This window comes from Giraffa tippelskirchi, chromosome 8 (genome assembly GCF_054371585.1).
Source record: "Giraffa tippelskirchi isolate mGirTip1 chromosome 8, T2T-mGirTip1v1.2.pri, whole genome shotgun sequence".
Classification (NCBI taxonomy): Eukaryota; Metazoa; Chordata; class Mammalia; order Artiodactyla; family Giraffidae; genus Giraffa; species Giraffa tippelskirchi.
This window is the reverse complement of record NC_137282.1, coordinates 114,052,663-114,073,097: the sequence shown is the minus strand read 5'-3', so window position 1 is coordinate 114,073,097 and position 20,435 is coordinate 114,052,663. Positions and strand designations below refer to the sequence as shown.

General features: G+C 51.3%; 1 protein-coding gene and 1 pseudogene across 2 annotated transcripts in view; one reads left to right on the top strand and one right to left on the bottom strand.

Moving 5' to 3' along the window:
• The window catches only part of STK10 (serine/threonine kinase 10), a 129,562-nt gene extending 110,035 nt beyond the window's left edge, over positions 1–19,527 (bottom strand). For both annotated transcript variants that reach the window (XR_014062263.1, XM_081520716.1), the window contains exon 1: positions 19,158–19,527. Coding sequence is in view for 1 of the 2 variants with exons in the window: in XM_081520716.1 (XP_081376842.1) it covers positions 19,158–19,313 (156 nt within the window). In the remaining variant the exon portion in view is untranslated. The remainder of the gene's footprint in view (positions 1–19,157) is intronic.
• LOC145517684 (small ribosomal subunit protein eS1-like) lies at positions 6,082–7,019 on the top strand (annotated as a pseudogene).
• Positions 19,528–20,435: the final 908 nt, after the last annotated feature.

The window sequence follows — 20,435 nt, the reverse complement described above, 5'->3', positions numbered from 1 at the left end:
TGCCGTCTACGGCAACCGCGTTATCTGCAGAACCAAACAGAGTAAATGAGGGCACAAAAGCTGGAGGGCCTGATTGGCAGGGGGTGGGGGGGTGCCTGTTCCCGGGCACCACTCACTTCAGGCCTGGGAGCCCATGGCGCCGCCTGGAAATGAATCCTAAAGCGGGGCAGTAGGGGGACTGGCCTGCATGCGTTTGCCCCTGAGGACTCACAGCACCAGCTGCTTTGGGGAACTGCTTCTCTTTCACTCTTCGTGCAAGAGTTTCATGAGGGGCTGAGCCCACCCAGTCCTGGCACACAGCCCAGCCCAGCCACTCAGTCCTGACCCTCTCAGTCACACCCAGTGGCAGGCCAACAAGGCTGTACCCAAGTGGTCTTTTGTTTTTTATTTTTTGCTAAACTTGTCAGCAAATACATCTTTTTTTCTTTCTCTTGGGTTGCTAAACTGTAAGATGGGAAGGCTCGAGGGTCTTGGAGCCCATCTTGCCACCCCTTTGGAGAGCCTGCCTGAGGATGAGGCCAAGATCAGGGAGGCCACAGTGGAGGAAGGTGCAGGCTGAGAGTCTGTGGGGCACCTGGAGCTAGCCGATCCTGAAGCAGGACCTGCCCTTAGACTCCCTTTTGGATGACTGTCTTTTGCCACCAAAAAGGAAATGACCCCCCCAACTCTGGGGTGGTTCTAGCAGACAGTAGACATCTATGAAAATACTTCACCATGCAACACTTGTGTAATGAGAGCTACCTTCACTCCCAACGGTACCATGATCTAAAAACTGACTTTACTGAGGCTTCTCAGAGGACCTGACGGATAAAATGGGATCAGCAACCCAGATGGGAAATGTAGTTACTAACGGGCCCCAGGCAAACAGATTCTTCTGCCAAAAGACTCTTCCTCCCAAAAAGCTGAGAAGGTCACATTACATTTTTATTTTTTTTTTTATTTTTTTATTTTTTATTTTTTCTAGTCAGAAGTGTGAATCTATTACTTCTTGTTGTTTTTTTTTTTTTTTTTATAAATTTATTTATTTTAGTTGGGGGCTAATTACTTTACAATATTGTAATAGTTTTTGCCATACATTGACATGAATCAGCCATGGGTTTACATGTGTTCCCCTTCCTGGACCCCCCACCCACCTCCCTCCCCATCCCATCCCTCTGGGTCATCCCATCGCCCCGGCCCTGAGCCCTTGTCTCATGCATCGAACATGGAATGGTGTTCTGTTTCACATACGATAATATACATGCTTCAATGCTATTCTCCCAGAACGTCCCACCCTCACCTTCTCCCTCAGAGTCCATAAAATTGTTCCATGCATCTGTGTCTCTTATTCTGTCTCGCATATAGGGTTATCGTTACCATCTTTCAAATTCCATATATATGCATTAGTATACTGTATTGATGTTTTTCTTTCTGGCTTACTTCACTCTGTATAATGGGCTCCAGTTTCATCCATCTCAGTAGAACCGATTTAAATGTATTTTTTTTAACACATTACATTTTTAAATTAACAAAGAAGGAAAAATGACAACCTCCAATGCTGGTAAGCAAACAAGTGGTAAAATAGGTAAATTCATTACTGACAAGAATATAGAGATTCAATCTCATAAAGATCAAAATTGGCAACAGATTTTCAGAGCCTTGAAAATACCTTTTAAGCCTATTAGCACTCACTCCTGAGAATGTAAGGCCAGGAAATAATTCCAAAAAAGACAACAGAAAACATATACTAAGACCAAATTCACATTAGCCCATTATAATGGCAAAAAAACTGGAAATAACCTAAATATTCAACCCAAGGATGATAGTTAAATTAACTTAGTGGGCTAGTAAGCAATCCTTTAAAATGATAAATAGGAAAATAATATAGTAATAAGAAAAAGATAATTAAGCCATACTAATAAGTAAATGAAGCTGGATGATAAAATTATAGCTAACCTATAACTGAATCTGCTTGCAATGCAGGAGACCCAGGTTCAATTCCCTGAAGAAGGGAACAGCAACCTCCTCCAGTGTTCTTGCCTGGAGAATCCCATAGACAGAGGAGCCTGGCAGACTACAGTCCATGAGTTCGCAAAGAGGCAGATACAACTGAGCGATTAACACTTTCACACTTCACTTTCTGAACAAGGAGGTCCTGAAACACAGATTAAGGAATCCAAGTGGTTTCTAAAGGTTATTTTCACTCAGTGGACATCTGGCAATCAGCCACAGGGGTCTTGGTGAGGACAGACTGGGGCTGAGGCACAGAAAGCGACCCCTTCATCCAGAACTTGCTTTCAATGTTTCCAGAGATGAGCACCCTGTCCTCTCAGGAACCCACCTGAACTGCACTAACCAATATGGTAGCTGCTGGCCTCAGGTGCCTATTTAAATTACCCGAAGTTAAATGAAACTTAAAATGTAATTTCCCAGTTACATTAACCCCAGTGAATAGTGGCTACCATACTGAATAGAGCAGATACAGAACAGTCTTATCACTGCAGAAAGTTCTAGTAAGTGGGCGGCTTTGCACTTGAGGCTGCGCCTGGCAGAAAAGGCTTTCTCATAGAGGTGAGGGAGCATCTACCACACTCTAGTGTACCAGCTCCAGCCTCAAAAACACGCGTTTCTTTTTCTAGGAAGGAACAAAAGGCTTGAGTGCAGAGAGTGGGCAGAAGAACCTTGGGTGGGGATCAGTTGTGAGGTTGCCTAGCAACCTGGCTGGGCAGCAGGCGTGAGGAAAGGCTCGCAGCTGACCTGTCAGATGAGCAGCCACGGCCAGTGGGTCAGAGCCAAAGAACGGAGCAGTCAAGGCGAAAGGTTTCTGTTTTCCTCGTCCCCTTGATTGATTCTGGACGCCGAGCCAGGCCTGTGTCCAGAGAGGTTCAGGCCATTGGCACCAAGGAGGGGGCTGGTCTGCGCCCCAGTGTCCAGCTGGGCTGCCCTGCCTGCACACAGTCAATCTTTGCGTGGTGACAACGGCCACCAATCGTGGGGAAACTTTCAACTCTTAATTAAGGAAGGAGGAAGTTGGGCCCTGGAGGAAACCAGGGTCACAGTGAAACCAGCCACGTGCAAGGGAAGGGCTCAACATCAACTCGAGCAGGGTGGTCCGAGGGCCGCGGACAGGAGGGGTGGCAGTTGTGGCCTTGGGCTCAGATGCTGCCACCGCCCCGGGCTGGCAGGCATGCGTGGGGGGCAGAGTGGAGCCACAGCACCACAGCCCCGCCTTCCGGAGGCTTGAGTCCTTGGGGGCCTGCTGAGGCCTCCTATGGTCTCTTGAGGCAGGATAAGGAGTATCCCACCTTAGCCAGCACGGGTCCACGAGAGATGCAAAGCACTGCTGTCTCCTCCTGTTGAACAGGAAACAGGCCCAGGTAGGGAGGGTGACTTGGCCCAGGTCACACAGGAAGTAGCTGCCAGGACTCTACTCAGGTCCAACCCTCTGCCTGGTGCGCTCTCCCCTCCAGAGGACAATCTCCAGGAGCTCCTGCCCAGCGGCTGTGTACACCAGTCCCTTTCCCCCGTCTCCCTCGCTGCCTTCTACTGGAGACCCTCTTAGGATGAACCATCAGTGGTTCCCTGCTGCTGATGTGATAAAGCCCAAATTCCTGGGCCTGGCGCCCCCGGCCCTAGTCATCTGCCCCTTCCACTTTTCCAAGACCCCATTGCTCCCCTGCAATCACCTCCTGCGACAGCAAGTGCCTGACACCCCCTACTTCCAGGCCTTTCTTTATGCTCCTTCCTCCGTGAGGAGTGCCTTCGCCATACCTGTGTTTAACCACCCCACAAAGTCTAACTCAACCCCAGCCTGCTCCATGAAAAGCTCCCAGAACCCCAGCTCCCATCCTCTGCTAGAACTTCTTCCACCTTGTTAGGGCTCTCATCACAGTTCACCTGGTGCCAGAGTCCCTTTTTTTAATTTTTTTTTTTATTTTGGGTCTTTGTTGCTGTGTGTGGGCTTTCTCTACTTCTGGTGACTGGGGGCTGCTGTGCGGCTGCAGGGCCTCTCACTGCGGTGGCCTCTCTCGTTGCAGAGCACAGGCTCTAAGGCACGAGTTTATCGCTCTGGGGCCTGTGGGATCCTCCGGAACCAGGGATCAAACCTGTGTCCCCTGCATTGGCAGGTGGATTCTTAACCACCATACCACCTCGGAAGTCTGCCACAGTCCTCTGTGTTCACCGATTCTCTCTCTGACCTGACTGTGAGTCCTGAAAAGCTAAAGCCCTTCTCTGATTCGTCTTGTCCTAATCCCATACAACCTGTTACAGAATAGCCAGTGGGTGGATGGGAACATGGCTGGGTGGGTATATAAGCAGATGAGAGAATGGCTGGGCAGATGGGAAAGTGGATGGACAAACAGGAAGGGGGTGAGTGTTAAGGGTGTATGTACAGAAGTATAGAATACCATACTATGGATGGATGGATGGGTGGGAAATGGGTAGGCGGGAGAGTATATGAAAGGATGGGTGTGCGGGAGGATGGATGGATAGGTGGGTGGATGGATGGGAAGATGAGTAAATGGGCCGACGGATAGATGGACAGACTGACAGATGAATGACAGACCAAGTAAGAGGAAGAATCAGTGGACGGGAGAAGAGATGTATGTGAGAGAGGGATAAAGGAATGAAGCCATGTCTAGGGAGTAAACCATCATCACATCTTCCTTTCTTCCCCAGAGGCACCAGAGACTACCTTGTTGCTGGCTTCTATGGACACCAGCCTGTTGGCCGTTCCTGCCTTCACTTGGCACTGTGTATTTGTGGTTTTTAAAAGCCTAAAACCACGTTTATCTTGTTCACCAATGTATTAATTATTAATAATGTTATTAATTATTAATAATATTATTAACATTACTCTATCTGGCCAATATGTATTTTAAAATAATAGATGGATGGATGGGTGGATGAATTAGTGTGAGTATCTCCTTGTAAACAGACAGAAATAAGGCCCTCCACATAACAGAAGAAAGGAAAGTGACAATAAGTCCATTGTCTCCTTAACACACTTAGATTCCTGAATCTAATCTGTTCTCTGGTTTTGGAAGATAGACCCTCTTTACCTTGGGGGAGCCAAAGCCTTTGACTGGGCCAGGACATACACAGTTAATGAGAGGAAGCCACTTCCTGATCAATAATCACCAGACCAAGTTTCAGTTCAGTGACAAACAAAACGGCTGAGTTTCAGAATAGGTGACACTTAAGGAGGGCCAAGATTATGAAGCACAAAAGCAGAGGAGTGACAAGACTTCAAAGACAGGCATTTAATCTCTCTCCCCCTCGGGGAAGAGCGCCCTGGCAAGCCATGCTGGCGCAGCAGGGAAAGGCTGGGCCTCAGAATCCTTCTGGGCCAGCAAATAAAACAGTAAGACCCAAACAGGACTGGCCCTGCAGATACCACATCGTGGCCTTGGCCAAAAACCCGGGCAAGCTGACCAACTTGGCTGGGGATGTGGGAGCTTTCGGCTCTCAGCTCTCCCAAAGTGCTAGGGAATCCAACCCCGTGGATCCCTGACACAGGAGGGGGGACTGGTGACAGGGGCTCTGCCTCCTGAGACTCCTGTTCCCTCTTTCTCAAGCTCCCTCGACTCAGAGGGCTGAGGGCTGAGTCATGGGCAAGGGCGGGAAGCCTGGGGTCACGAGCACAGAGAAGGAAGCACCTTTATCCAGGCCCTGATGTGAAGAGCCAACTCACTGGAAAAGACCCTAACGTTGGGAAAGATTGAGGGCAGGAGGAAAAGGGGGTGACAGAGGATGAGACGACTGGATGGCACCATCAACTCAATGGACATGAGTTTGAGCAAGCTCTGGGAGACAGCGAAGGACAGGGAAGTATGGCGGGCTGCAGTCCATGGGGTCACAGAGAGCTGGACACAACTTAGCGACTGAACAACAACATGCTCCCTGCCCCAGGCCAGGCACTCCACTCAATCTTCACCACGACCTGGGAGTCATGTGCTCTTATCAACCCTGCTTTCCAGTCAGTCCCAAATCTCAGAGAAGTTGAGGCTGCCCTGTGTTTTCAATCAACAATACTTTGGGTGCTGGGTTTTATTATTATTCCAAAAGCATTATGTATCTTTTGGCTCTCTGAGCAGCACCATGGCGGTCAACAAAAACAAGTGCCTTGTGAAAGGAGGTAAAAAGGGACTCAAGAAGAAAGTGGTTGACCCATTTTCTAAGAAAGACAGCTATGATGTGAAAGCACCAGCGATGTTGAATATAAGAAATATTGGGAAAACACGAGTCACGAGAACTCAAGGAAACAGAATCGCACTGACAGCCTCAGGGGTTGTGTTTTCGGGGTTTTTTTTAATATTTATTTTTATTTATTTGGCTGTGCTGGGTCTTAGTTGCAGCATGTGGGATCTAGCTCCCTGATCAGGGCCTCCTGGATTGGGAGCATGTAGTCTTAGCTACTGGACCACCAGGGAAGTTCCAAGAGTTGTGTTTTTGAAGTGAGCTTTGCTGATCTGCAGAATCATGAAGCTGCATTTAGAAAATTCAAGCTAACTACTGAGGATGTTCAGAGCAAAACACTGCCAGATCCACAGCATGGATCTTACCCATTACAAAGTGTGTTCCATGGTCAAAAAATGGTAGACCATGACTGAAGTTCACATTGATGTCAAGACTTCCAAGGGTTATCTGCTTCATCTATTCTGTGTGGTTTTTACTAAAAAATGCAACAATCAGACTTGGAAGATCTCCTACGCCCAGCACCAGCAGGTCTGCCAGGCCCATAAGACGATGGAAATCATGACTCGAGAGGTGCAGACAAAGCTTGAAAGATGTGATCAACAGATTGATTCCAGACACACTGGAAAAGACACAGAAAAGGCCTGTAAATCTCTTTATCCACTCCATGATGTCTTTGTTAGAAAAGTAAAAATGCTGAAGAAGAGCAGGTTTGAATTGGGAAAACTCATGGAGCATCCATGGTGAAGGCAAGAGTTCTGGAAAATCTCCTGGGGAATGAAACAGGTGTTGAAGTTGAACAGGCTGATGGATATGACCCACCAGTCCAAGAATCTGTTTAAAAATCAGACTTTTAATGGTGACAAAACATCTTACCTGTTATTTAAAAAAAAAAAAAGAATTATGTATTCGTTAAAGAGCATCTTCAAAATACAATGGTACCAAGAAGGAAATCAAACAAGGCGTCATCCCAGAGATAACTGCCTTCAGCATCTTGGAGCACCTCCATCCAGGATTCCACGGTGCGAATGTACCCAGATTTGTTATGGCACCACACTGCAGTATCTTGCCTGAAAATCCCATGGACAGAGGAGTCTGGCGGGCTATAGTCCATGGGGTCGCAAAGAGTCAGACACGACTGAGCCAGGACAGAGCACTCAGATTTTGGAGCACCTCCCAGGATTCCATGGTATGATATACCCAGATTTGTCTGGCAAGTCCACCCCAGCACTTCCCAGCTGTGTGGTCCCAGGGGACTTAGGTGACCACTCTGTCCCTCATTTCCTGCTTGGAACAACAAAGATGTTAACAGTTCCTGCCTCACGGACTGCTGTGAGCATTCAGTGAGTTCATATGGCAAAGATGCTAGGAGCAGAACTCAGGCATAGTGAGCATTCCACAATAATTCACTCATGCTTTTTTTTTTCCCATCCCACAAATGTATCCTTGCATACTTCACAAAAATGGGATTTAACTGTATACACTGATATGTCATTCTCCTTTTTACTTAGCAATATGCCATGAACAGCTGTTCGGATCACAAATCACTCTCCCACAGCATCCTCTCCAACTACTGCAGGCTGAATGGTGGGTCCACCGTAGATCTAACCAATCCCTTGTCATCGGACCGTCTACCCTGCTCACATGTGCTGTGTTCAAAAGCCTGAAACGTGATCTACAGAGAGCCAGACAGGTCTCCAAGCAGCAGGGCCACTCCACCCCTCCCAGGTCACATGGGCAGGGACCCTGGATAGGTCTGAGAGGCAAGGCCAAGCCTGGCTCAGTTCTGCTGAGTCCTGGCTGGGTGCCCTTGGGAGCTGGTCTGGTAAGACTGCAGGTGTAAAGACACTTTGGTCCTGCTTGTGAGAGGGACTGTATTCTCCCCATTTTCCAGAAGGGAAAAGAAGCTGAGGCTCAGAAGGACAGCATCACTAGCCCAAGTCACACAGCAAAGACAGGGGCCTTGCTGCAACTCGCAGGATGAAGAGCATCACCCAGCACGGAGCCTCTGAGGAAGGCTCCTGCAGGAGGCACGGGGTGATCCAGGGGTCTTCTGAAGGACACCTGCTGGCCCCAGCAGTCGGTCTGACATACAGACTGGCGACTTGGGACAAGTGACAGAGGCTGGCAGTGGCACCTGGGGTCCAGACTCCTCACGAACAGAAGCACACCAGTCACTGCTCCTCAGCCCCAGCTGTCACCTCAAAGCGGGACTGGGGGTGTTGAGGGCACTCGAGGGAAAAGGCTCAAGAAAGATCTAGGCCTCCCCAGTCTGGCAGCAGAGCCGACCAAGATGCAAATCAAAGGTAGAAGGAATCTTAAGGCCCGATACAGAGGCATGCCAGCTCCGTCAGGGTCACTCCTCAGGGCGACAAAGCCAGCTTTGTGGGAGCCTCCTCAGAGGGCCAAGAATCGGGTCTGGGAGGCCAGAGAAGCCAGGCCAGAGCTTTCCAGGAAGGAGGGCGAAGGGGAGCGAGGCGCCGGCGCTGGCTGCTCCCTCCAGGGCGTGAATGCTGCTCTTCCAGACACCCAGGGTGGCCTTGGCTACCCTGGGCCAACGGGCCAGGAGGCGGGCACAGAGCTGGCCGGGCAGCAAACTTCCCCAAGCCGGGACCGTAAAGAGCCTTCTGTACTGAATCACGTTCATCCTCACAGCCCAGCAGCAGGGCCTCCCTAGGGGCTCACTGGGCAAGAGTCCGCCTGCCAATGCAGGGGACATGGGTTCAAGCCCTGGTCTGGGAAGGTCCCACATGCCACAGAGCAACTAAGCCCACACACCGCAACTACCGAGCCTGTGCTCCAGAGCCCGCATGTCCCAGCTCCCGAAGCCCACACACCTAGAGCCTGTCCACAGGAGACGCCTCCGTAAGCACCCGGAGCACTGCAGCTGGGGAGGAACTAGAGGAAAGCCCACATAGCAACGGAGACCCAGCACAGCCAACAAGAAATAAATTATATTGTTTGTAAAAAATAATAACCCAGCCGTAAATTTTAGGCTGATTCCCGAGACTTGACACACCAGCATCTACCCAGGAGCAGCCTCCAGCGTGACAGACAAGGGGAGGTGGAGCAGGGGCCTCAAGGGACTCTGCCTTTGTTAATCCTCAGAAAGCTGGGCCAGGCAATCTGGTCAACCCACCCAGAATCACAATGACGACAGTCCCATCTGCTGTTTCTTCCTCCACGCCAGGCACCATGTCAGGGCTGGCCACACATCTCCATCTTCACAAACTCTCTGAGGGAAGCACTACTTTGATCCTCATTTTACAGCTCAAGATACTGAGGCTCAGAGAGGTGAGGTGACTTTCCCAAGGTCACACAGCACACGGCCGGTGAAGCCAGGAGAAAGCTCAGAACTGATTTCAGTGCCTGCACCCATCACACAGCGCTGGCTGGGGAGGGCAGGGAGCTAGGTCTGGCATTTACTATTCATCATTCACTCATGCAGCAGTTATTAACTCAGTATCTACCACGTATCTATTACCCACAAAAGATGGATTGATTACTCCCCGCTCTCCAGGACTTTATATCCTCCAAAGAAAGAAAATAAATAAGGTGACAGACACGAGAATCCCAGTTTGTGGCAGGGGCTCTGAAGGACATCAGCAGGGAGCTGTCCCTGGCCAGGAGGGAACAAAGGAGTTGAGACCCACAAGGTGAGAAGGAGCCAGCCGTGTGGCCACAGGAAGAGTGGCTGGCAGCAGGACCGGCAAGTGCAAAGGCCCTGAGGCAGAAACGGCTGTGCTTCCTTCAGTTCCTCTCAGCAGCCCCCATCGTCCCTTAGACGTGGAGGTTGGCTAATGCTAAGTCTTCAGTTACTCCACGCCCTCCACCCTTAGGGCCTGAATTCTGGCTCTGGTACAGCCTGTTATTAAAGAGAAAAAAAAAGAAGCTATAGGAGAAGGAAGAAAAAAAATGTAATAAAGGGGAAAGCAGAAAGAAAGGGGAAGAGAAAGAAGAGTGGGCGCGTGGAGGGCAGGAGGAGGGGCGGAAGGAAGAAGCCGCCCGCCCACAGGAGTGCTCAGCACCTTCGGATCCTGGGACGCCAGCAGCCCACCCCCACCAGGGCCCCAGGGGCACCCGGCTTCCCCCCGACACCACCCCCTTCCTCTGCCACTTCCTCTGCCGGCCCTGCCCCTGACCGTCACCACTTCCTCTACACGAGGGGCCACCACCTCCATCCTGGGGCTCAGATCCAGTGGAGGCGGAGGCAGGCTCGAAGAAGGGCCACATTCCTGGGCTCACAAATGTCAGCGCCACCAAAAATACCACAGCGAAGGCAACCTGGACCCTCTTCTCCCAATAAGCCCCCTTGTCTCCCCCTCCAAACTGTACAGCAGAAAAGGCACAGGCTTCTGGCCAGAGACACCTGGGTTTAAGTCCCAACTTTGCCACAGAAGAGCTCTGTGATGCTGAGCAGGTCACTGTCCCTCTCTGGGCCTCTGCTTCATCAGGTGAGGACACTGACTCCTGCCTTTCACAGGGCTAGTAGACTGTGAGGTAGTCTACTCCAGTCTAGTAGAATAAATGATAGATAAGAAGAGAGTGGGGCTTCCCTGGCAGTCCAGTGGTTAGGATCTTGCTTCCATTACAGGGGGCACGGGTTTGACCCCTGGTCAGGGAACGTAGCAGGGTCAAAAAAAAAAAATCAACTCCCCACTCATTTATCTTGTTTACATGCTAATGGCCAACACCCACATGAGGTTTTCCAGTGTCCCACACTAAGTGGTTTACATGGGTTATTTCAGACAAAAGCCCCTATGATGTAGCTAAAGAAACCAAGGCATAGGTAAGTACTTTTCTCCAGGACCATACAACCTGCAAGGGAGAGGGCCAGGCTTTAACTCCAGGATCACACCCAAGTTCCCAGACCATCTCTGGTCCCTGGCAAACATGAGGTGCCCTTCCCATTTCACCCTCTCTCTCTCTCCTGAGCCAGCTCTCTAGAACCCTCCATGCCTCCCACCCACATACCTCTCCTTCTTGGTCGGTCACCTTCCATCAGTCACTTCCCTCCCTGGGCTCTGACCTGGGCTCCGACCACTGCTCTGGCGTTCCCGCCCACACCTCCACCTACCCCTGGCTCCAGTCACCAGGCCGTGGCCACTCAGGCCCAGCCTCCACTCATCAATGGTCACCTTGGCCTTGGGCAACCAGGACATCTGGATCTGGCATCCCCCAACTGTGCGGGCCAACCACTCCCCATCCGGTAACTATCCAAAGATCACTCTCCTCTAACACTGCTGCTGCTACTGCTGTTAAGTCGCTTCAGTCGTGTCCGACTCTGTGCGACCCCATACATGGCAGACCACCAGGTTCCTCCGTCCCTGGGATTCTCCAGGCAAGAACACTGGAGTGTGTTGCCATTTCCTTCTCCAATGCATGAAAGTGAAAAGTGAAAGTGAAGTCGCTCAGTCGTGCCCGACTGTTAGGGACCCCATGCACTGCAGCCTACCAGGCCCCTCCGTCCATGGGATTTTCTATGCAAGAGTACTGGAGTGGGGTGCCATTGCCTTCGCCTCTAACACTACACGAGGCTGATCTCAGGACCGGGTCAGACCCTGGCAAGTTGGGGCAGGCAGGACAGTAACCATGACGTCCACATTCCTCAACTCGCCATTCAAGGCTCTCTTGACTTGGCCCACACTGGCCAGCTCCCCAAAGCCAAGCCCAGCTCCCAAATAATCCATTGACCACTGGACTTGAGGAGGCAAATGAAATACGTACAGTGGATCAAGGGGAGGGTACACGGTGGCAGAAGCCAGTAGAAGCCAGATATATGCTGCCTAGTACAGAGCCAAGGTCACTACTGAGCATCTGAACCACAGCTGGACCGCAGCAAGATGCACTGTAAATGCGAAAAGCACACTGATTTTAAAGACTTTGCATGTAATGAGAACTTTAAATATCTCTTTCTCTGTTGACTACATGCTGAGATGATAGTACTTTGGATATATACTGGAGTAACCAAAATATACTATTAAAATTCACTTCTCCTGGTGTTTTTCCTTGTTTGAGTGAGTCTACTAGAACACTTTGTGTACACGGCTCCTGTTACATTCCCCTTGGACATTCTCCTCACTTCCAGCAGACATGACCCTGCATGAGTGCATGCCGGGCCATGTCAGCGTATCTGATCTTTCCAGAGAAGACAGGGATCGGGGCTTTCATGTGAACTCTCATGATTTCAAAATGCTGGCAATCACTTCAAATTTGGTTCAGCCACCATGCGAGTCACACAAACCAGACAAGCCCCACCACGCTCAAGGGCCACCCGGGGACAGCCTGCAGCCTCACTGCCTGGCCTCTCTCCTGGCCTGGGCTTTCTTCCCTCTGTCTGTCTGTCTGTCCTGTCCCCTCCCCAGCCGCCCCCGAAGCTGTCCCCTCTCACCGCCAGTCCCATCTTGGTCCTGATACAACTCTCTTGCTGGGGCAGAACCTTTCTTTCCTCCCCGCTGTGGCCTTGAAAGCATCAGGTTAGGCAGGTAGCTGGCTCACCCTGTGTGCCTAACGAGCTACTGATCTGATTCTCCCAGCTGCTCACTGGGGTAAGCATTGGTCTCAGCCCCACCAAACACATGGGGAAACTGAGGCAAGCCACTCACCTGACTTCATGCAGCGACTTAAGTAAGGCAGCCAGGATTCAAAGTCAGGTCTGCCTGGCTGCAAGGCCCAAGTCTTTTATCACACACCGGAGACGTGACAGACACAGGTGAACGTGGCTGTCTGCTGAACTGAATCAAGGCACATTTGTTTGTAGGAGGCAGCAGTGCTCCACAGGAGTGATCTTCCCCCCAGGGGACATGTGGCCTTGTCCAGAGACATTTTTGGCTGTCTCACCTAGGGGGAGGAGGGGGAGGTGCTGGCAGTGGTATCATTTTTGTGAGTAGAAACCAGAGATACTGCTAATATCCCATAACACACAGGCAGCCCTCATAACAAAGAAGGAGCTGCCCCAAATGTCAATAGTGCCAAGGTGGGAAGCCTGGTGCAATGAACAAGCTCTTAACACTGAAGTCCTTCTGTCTGCCCCCAGCTTAGCTGAAGTAACTGGCCGGGACCTTCTCTGTTTCATAGCAAGAGCATCAGCAATAATGAACCATCTTCCTTTCCTGCCCACTTCCTGGGTGGGGATCAGGTGCTGAATGTATTACACCTTTCTAAGTATCTTGTCCTTCAGATCATCACCTCTGTTTTATAGATAAGGGTCTGGAGGCTCAGAAGTGGGAGTCACTTGTTTGGAAGTGCAACCCAGATCCTCCTGAGCCCCCACTGCATCCTTTAACCTTCCTGCTCCACGCCCTTGGCAGCAGCTAGGCCTGGGAGTGACCCATCCCAAGCTCTTTTCTGGTGCCAGCCCCTGCAGGGGGCACAGGTTCCATCCCTGGTCAGGGAACTAGAATCCCTCATGCCATGCACCAGGGTAAAAAAAAAATGGGGAGTCAACTCTCCACTCATTTATCTTATTTACATGCTAATGGCTAACACCCATGCAAGCTTTTCCAGCATCCTGGACTAAGTGGTTTACACAGATTATTTCAGACCCAACAACAGAGATACCCCCTCCTCTGGGTAACCTCAGGAAGCCAGGGAACACTGGCTGAAGGCTGGCTGTGCAGTTAATTGCTTAGCTGCTCTAGACCCAGACGGTGCCAGGTCAATGCAAAATCTGCCACTTTTAGACCCCGTGGGCAGGCGACATCCCCAGGAAGCTCGGGTCACCCTGGTTTTCGGACCCAGCCAGGAACCCACTCACAATAGCAGGGACTTGTGTTTAAAAACACTAGGCTGAGCGGAAATAAGGCTACAGCCTGGGGGCAGAGCTCTTTCCGGAGGCGAAGGGGAGGTGCACGGGAATGAGGGAGACCTGGGCAGTCCCCAGAGGAAGCGGAAACCCAGGCTTTAAACTCTTAGGCAGAGTCGAGGTGAACGGAGCTGCCAGGCTGGGGAGGGCGGGAGCCTCAGCTTTGTCTGAACTGGGCGGCGGGGCAGGATGCGGACCCGGGGTTAACAATGGCTCTCTGAGCCCGAGGGCACCTGAGGTCCCCACCCAGAGGGCAGTCGCTGCCAAGACCCCGGGTTCCCTTAGTGAGGGCAAGGGGGCAAAGGGGCCGCTAGGAATTTATCTCATTTTCTTTTAAAAATCACGCTCAAAGAAGCATCACACTCCTTCCACTCCAGGAATAACTCCCTTCCAGGAGTCTAGCCTAAAGGGTGATTTAAAATATACAGTCAGCTTTGCTATAATGCTTCCTTTTTAAAAATGTCAGTTTTGTTCCAATACCACTGATGTATCAGGGAACAATTTTATCAAAATGCTAAATTCACATCTGCTTATGTGTTGTCTGCCAGAAACACAGTAAACGCAGAAAACTTCACCCAAGTGACCCAGTGCAAACGAATACACACATGGCACAGGCCGCTCAAACATCTGTCAGCAACCTTTGAGACACACCCATCCCATAGAGGAGTCCAATTTGCCACCTAATTTCAGAGCGCAGAGTCTTGGCCACTGAGCCACCATGGAAGTCCCCATAATTCTAATTTCTTATCCACAAAACTTGTATAAAACTCTGCTACTTGTTTTTTTAGGCAATCTTTGTTTCTTCTAATTCACTGATGAAGGTTCTGAGTGTTGCGCCCTTGTCCCCATTTGCTCACAAGGCCTCTGATTTTTACTGCATGATTGTGCACAGTTTAGGGATTTTTAGGAAGGCATATTTACATTACAGCAGAACTGACTGTATCGTGTAAAGGGTTTAGCACAGCGCCTGGCACATGATAAGCACTTAATCAATTTAACTTGTAAACAGTAAAAAAAAAAAAAAAAATTTACGAGGGGATTACTTAAATATCCAAAAAGATTAAGATCATGGGGGCACTGACCCATCCCAGAAAGTATGTATGAAGCATTTAAAATAACACAAAAGAGGTTTTAGGAATGAAAGATGGCATAAAACACTGTAGCTTTCAAAATTACAACCTTGCATTTTAACCAAAATTTTTTTTTCTCCATAAAAATCAATTATGGGCTTCCCTAGTAGCTTAGCTGGTAAAGGAGACCCCAGTTCGAATCCTGGGTCGGGAAGATCCGCTGCAAAAGGGATATAGGCTACTCACGCCAGCATTCTTGGGCTTTCCTGGTGGCTCAGCTGGTAAAGAATCAGCCTGCAATGTGGGTGACCTGGGTTCAATCCCTGGGTTGGGAAGATCCCCTGGAGAAAGGAATGGCTACCCACACCAGTATTCTGGCCTGGAGAATTCCATGGACTGTAATAGTATGTCCACATTTAAACAAATTTTTTTCTCCATAAAAATCAATTAAATCTGGAAGGAAATATATCATAATGTTAACAGCAACTGATGGGGCTTAGGGTAATGTTTTTCTTTTAAACTAAAATTTTGTACTGTACTCCTAATTTTGCAAAATCATAAAACTTTTGAAAGCTTAAAGACAACATAAGATGACAACTAAAGCAATCTTCAGGAAGCAGAAAAAAAATCGCAGCCTGTTAACCCAACTCTTCAGGTCCACAGGCTCCCTGCCTCTGTTCAGCATTTAAGTACATGCTTCACCCCCACCTATGACAGTGGGCACACCTGCTAAAGGCAGATTTTTCCATTCAACACCACACCAAACACTTCCCTTTCCATCCTGTCTTCAGAATAAAGATTATTTCCACGGGCAAGAATTTTTAAACTATATAGCCTATGACTTTAACTTTGTATCTAGTAATAAACTAGAAACTATTTCCCTCTGAAATCCATCTGAAATCGCTTAAGGAGTAGGTAAGAGTGAACCTGACTTTGCACAAAATCAATCTTACGTACCTCTTTTTCACCAGAGATAAACTGGTGGCTTATCGGGGAGAAAAGGGAAAAAGAGGCCCCATAGTAGCACTAGTGGTAAAGAACCTGCCTGCCAATGCAGGAGACATCAGAGCTGTGGCTTCAGTCCCTGGGTTGGGAGGATCCCCTGGAGGAGGCATCGGCAACCCACTCCAGTATTCTTGCCTGGAGAATCCCATGGACAGAGGAGCCTAGAGGGCTACCGTCTATGAGATCACAACGAGTCGGACACAACTGAGCAACTTAGCACGCACGCATGCACACATCTTGAGACTGCCAATGCTTAGGCTTTGAGCTTCAACAAGACACTCAACAGGAAATCTATAATTGGCATCCTCTTCTGACAAGTCTGACAAATTGGGATGCTCGTGACGTCTTTTTTTTTTTAATATTTATTTTATTTAATTGACTGTATCCGGTCTTAGCTGCAGCACACAGGACCTTAGATCTTAGTTGTGGCCTGTGGAATCTAGTTCCCTGACCAGGGAATGAACCTGGACCCCCTGCATTGGGAGCGTGGAGTCCTAGCCACTGGACCACCAGGGAAGTCCCTCTCATGACCTCTTATAGCAGGGAAATCCTCAGGAAGGCCGTCACCACCTAGGCTGCCAGAAGAAAATCTGCCAGTTCTAGGACAGGAAGAGGAGATGCTGCTGGCTGTCACTTGCCCAGCTCACAGCCAACTGGTTACCAGGGCACCGTGTCAAAGTAGAAGTTCTGCTCCCAGATGAAAAACCTAGATGGAACCTCTGTCCTGTGCTGCTGAGATGGCCATGCCAGGGGACAATGAAGTACGGAGGAGTTACGGTCCCTGAATAGAATCTTTATTAAAGCAATACCTGCTTCAACTTCACCTCTAAGGGGCTGAGTAAACAGCATTTCTCCAGAGCAGGAGATAGGAGTCACAGAGATCTCTGATCTAAGACAGGTCTTCCGAAGCTGTGACTAAGCCCAGAGCCTTGGTTCTAGTCCATTCCTTTCCCTGGGACCCAGGGTTCCTGCACATAACATGGGGAGGGTTGGATCGAACAGTCACACACTAAGGCCAGGCGGGGAACCTAATAAATTGTCCAGGTGTATCAGCCATCACATAGCTCTCCTGGTCTAGCTTTGCCTTCTCTTAATTAGGAGAAAATCAAGGGTTCAGAGGTGGTGGGGAGGGAGCTGGGGTGCAGTCAGCTCAGAGCTTTGAGCACTACACTCCCTTTTAAAAGTGTCCATGTGTTCTGGAGAACCTGCAGACAAAATAACTTGTGAATCAGATGGGCTCCTCTGTATGGAACTTTCAGAAGGGTAGGAGAGTTTTACCCAGCTAAAGCAGGCGGAAATGACAATCGAAACTGACAAGGGGAAATCTTACCAGCCTAAAAGCAAAGTTCTGCATTTAGATTTGAAAGATGAATGGTATGAAGCCAGGATTCATTAGGGGGCAGGGACAAGACTAACTGAAAGCCAACCCCAAACAGAACAAACATTTGCGAGAGCCCACAGCATGCGCTAGAAACACCAACTGAACCTTTTGGAGAAAGTGGGGGACGTGGTGAGCTGACCAAGGGTGGGGCTGCCCTCGCAGGGGTCAGAGCACAGCTGGAAGAGCAGGCTGTGTCGGTGGGGTGTCCGGGTGTGGGGTCGTGCAAGACTGAGGACAGTTTCCTGGTGCCCTAGAGGGAACGGGGAGCTTTGAAAAGGGTAAAGACGTGCAAGTGTAGAATGTGCTGGCTGCCCACGCCTACACGCAGAGCCCTCAGGCAGAGAAGTGCAAGTCAAACAGCTGAGAGCCACGGGTGTGAGTGTCACCGAGCTCAGCCTCTCCGACCACAGAACCTTTGCTCCAGTGGGGGTTCCACCCTGTAACAGGAAGTGCCTGCTTAGAGGGGAGGTGGTAACAAAATAGACACCGGGATGGGCCTGGGTGGCCTCAAAATTGCCTCCAGCCCTGTTTCTCAAACTTCAAGTGCTTAGCGATCTCCTGGGGATCTGTTAAAACGCAGACCCTACTTGATTAGGTCTAGAGGGGGCCTCAGATCCTGCATTTCTAATAAGCTCCCAGGTGATACTAATACCATTCCTTCAGGAACTACAATTTGGTAATTCAGCTCACCACCACTTTCAAGTCAAAAAGAGCAAGTCTTGACCAGGAGGGCTGAGAGAAGCCCTATCTGTGGTCCAAGCTCCTAAAAGGGAAGTCCTGGGGTCAGAGTGGTCCACAAGCTAAAGGAACCCCATGGAAGATGACCGTGGCTCAGGAAGCCAAGTTCTCCTCCGGGAGAACGTGTGGGTTTCTCTGAGTAAAGGGTTTCCTGGGAGGAAGAAGATCAGGCGAAGGGTGGCGTCAAGCCCTAAGTGTTTTTTGGGTCCCCAGTACGACTCAGCAACACAGAATTTCTTCTCAGGACCAAGAAGCAGACAATGCCTACAGCAAACGTGTCTAGAATTAATCAGCTCTGCCCCACCCACCCCTCCACAAAAGCTCTCTAGCCTCCTATTCCTCTAGGGGAAAGGTGACTACTGACTGGGAGACTCCCCAGCAGTGACTCATCCACATACTCAAATCTGACCCCCGAAGCGCAGGATTCCCGAGGCCCTAACCTCCCGCCCTGCCCGGCCCCAGCCTCCATTTCCCAGCCTAACCTCTCGATCCGAAACCCCCTACCCCCACCTCCGGTCTCTCCGTTTCTGGCTCATCCTCAGGTGTGTCCCTAATTTCGTCGGACCCAACCGTTCCGGACGCAGCCCAGTTGCTCTGTGCCCATCGCCTCGGCGCCCTCACAGCATCTGGGTGGACTCCCCTAAAAAGTACGCCTAGTCTCGGACGCTAAAGTTCTATAAGCGCCCCTTTGTCTCCCCCTGCGGCGCCGAGAGCCGTGCGGGGCGCACAGGAAGTGCTCGGAGAAAGCCTGGGGGCAGCCGCCGGGCCGTCAGGGGCGCAGGGACTGAGCTGGGCTGAGTGAGGGCACCCCCCGCCCCCGTCAAGGAAGAAGGGTCACCGGGACGGGAGCCCGGGACTCCGAGCTCAGGACCGGGCAGCCCCTCCGCGCTCTCCCGAGCCGCGGCCGAGACTGACCAGGGCCAGTGCCCCTCCCTTCCGGAGCGGCTCCACGCGCCGAGCCCCCCACTCCCAGCGCCCTCACCTTGTAAACCTTGCCGAAGGCACCGTCGCCCAGCTCGCCCACGATCTCCCACACCTCATTGGGGTCCAGGTCCCGGCGGACATGCTCATATTCGCGGGACTTTCTCTTCTCGAAGGTAGACAGGCGCAGGATGCGGCGGAAATTGGCGAAAGCCATGGCTGGGGGCACGCGAGCCGGGGGGCGAGGTGGCGCCGGCTCCCGCGGCCGCGGCGAGGAGGGGCTGGAGGGCGCCGCGGCGCTCGGGGGCTCTCCGCAGCCCGGCCCTTCCCCGCAGCCCGACCCGGGTCAAGTGCGCCCGGGGCAGCTCGCGGCTGGAGCACCCGGAACCGCGCAGGCAGCCGCGGCCCCCGCCTCCGCTCGGTCCCGTCCCGGGGCCGCCTCCCGGTGCCGGCCCCGCTCGCGCCGCGCCCCCCGCCCAGCCGGCGAGCCTCGGGAGGCGTTCCGGGGACCCGGCTCCACCTGCCGCTCCTCGGCTCCGCCCGTCGCCGCAGGGCACTCTGGAAACTGTAGTCCCCGGCGCGCCGCACGCCCGCAAGCACCCGACTGAGCTTTGGAGAGTTTAGGGGACCCTTCGGCGAGAGCGTCCCGGGTCTGGGAGGCCCCCAGAGTCACGTGGCTCCCAATATTTCTGCCGGAGCGAAAGGGGAACCAAACTGGCTATTCGCGAGCGCCCACGGATTGTTGTGCAAAGACCAGGAGGGCGAACCGACGTTAATCATTGAAGCTGCCCTGTAAAGTCCCTGCAAAGCTGCTCTGTCCCCGCCCACTTTTCAGGTGGGGGCGCCGGGCAGGCGAGGCTCCAGCCCACAGCTGCACATCCTGTTGGCTGAGCCGGTGCGGTTTTCTCGGCGCGGTGCTGCCTCCTAGCGCGGGAGGTGCCGGGTCCTTGCGGCAGTGGTCAGTCCCAGGCTCCCGCTCGCTTCCCGCCTCCCAGGGGCTCTGCCCACCGAGATCCACCAACCGGCCAGGGTTACAGGGCTAGTAGAAAGAGCTCCTTGCCGACCTACGTATCACATGCATCAGGATGGGTCTTCAGATATATTTGCATATTAAGTAAAAACTTTCTTAATTTCCCAATTTTAAAAAATAAGCTCACTATACAGGGAGGCCTGGCGTGCTGCTGTCCTTGGGGTTGCAAAGAGTTGGACACGACCGGGCAACTAAACAACAACAACATACAGAGAATTAAGTCTTCTTTGACTTAAGACCATCATTCTCGATCCTGGCCATTTTTTACTTGCCGCTGTTAACTGTCTCTAGGGCAGTTACACTTATATC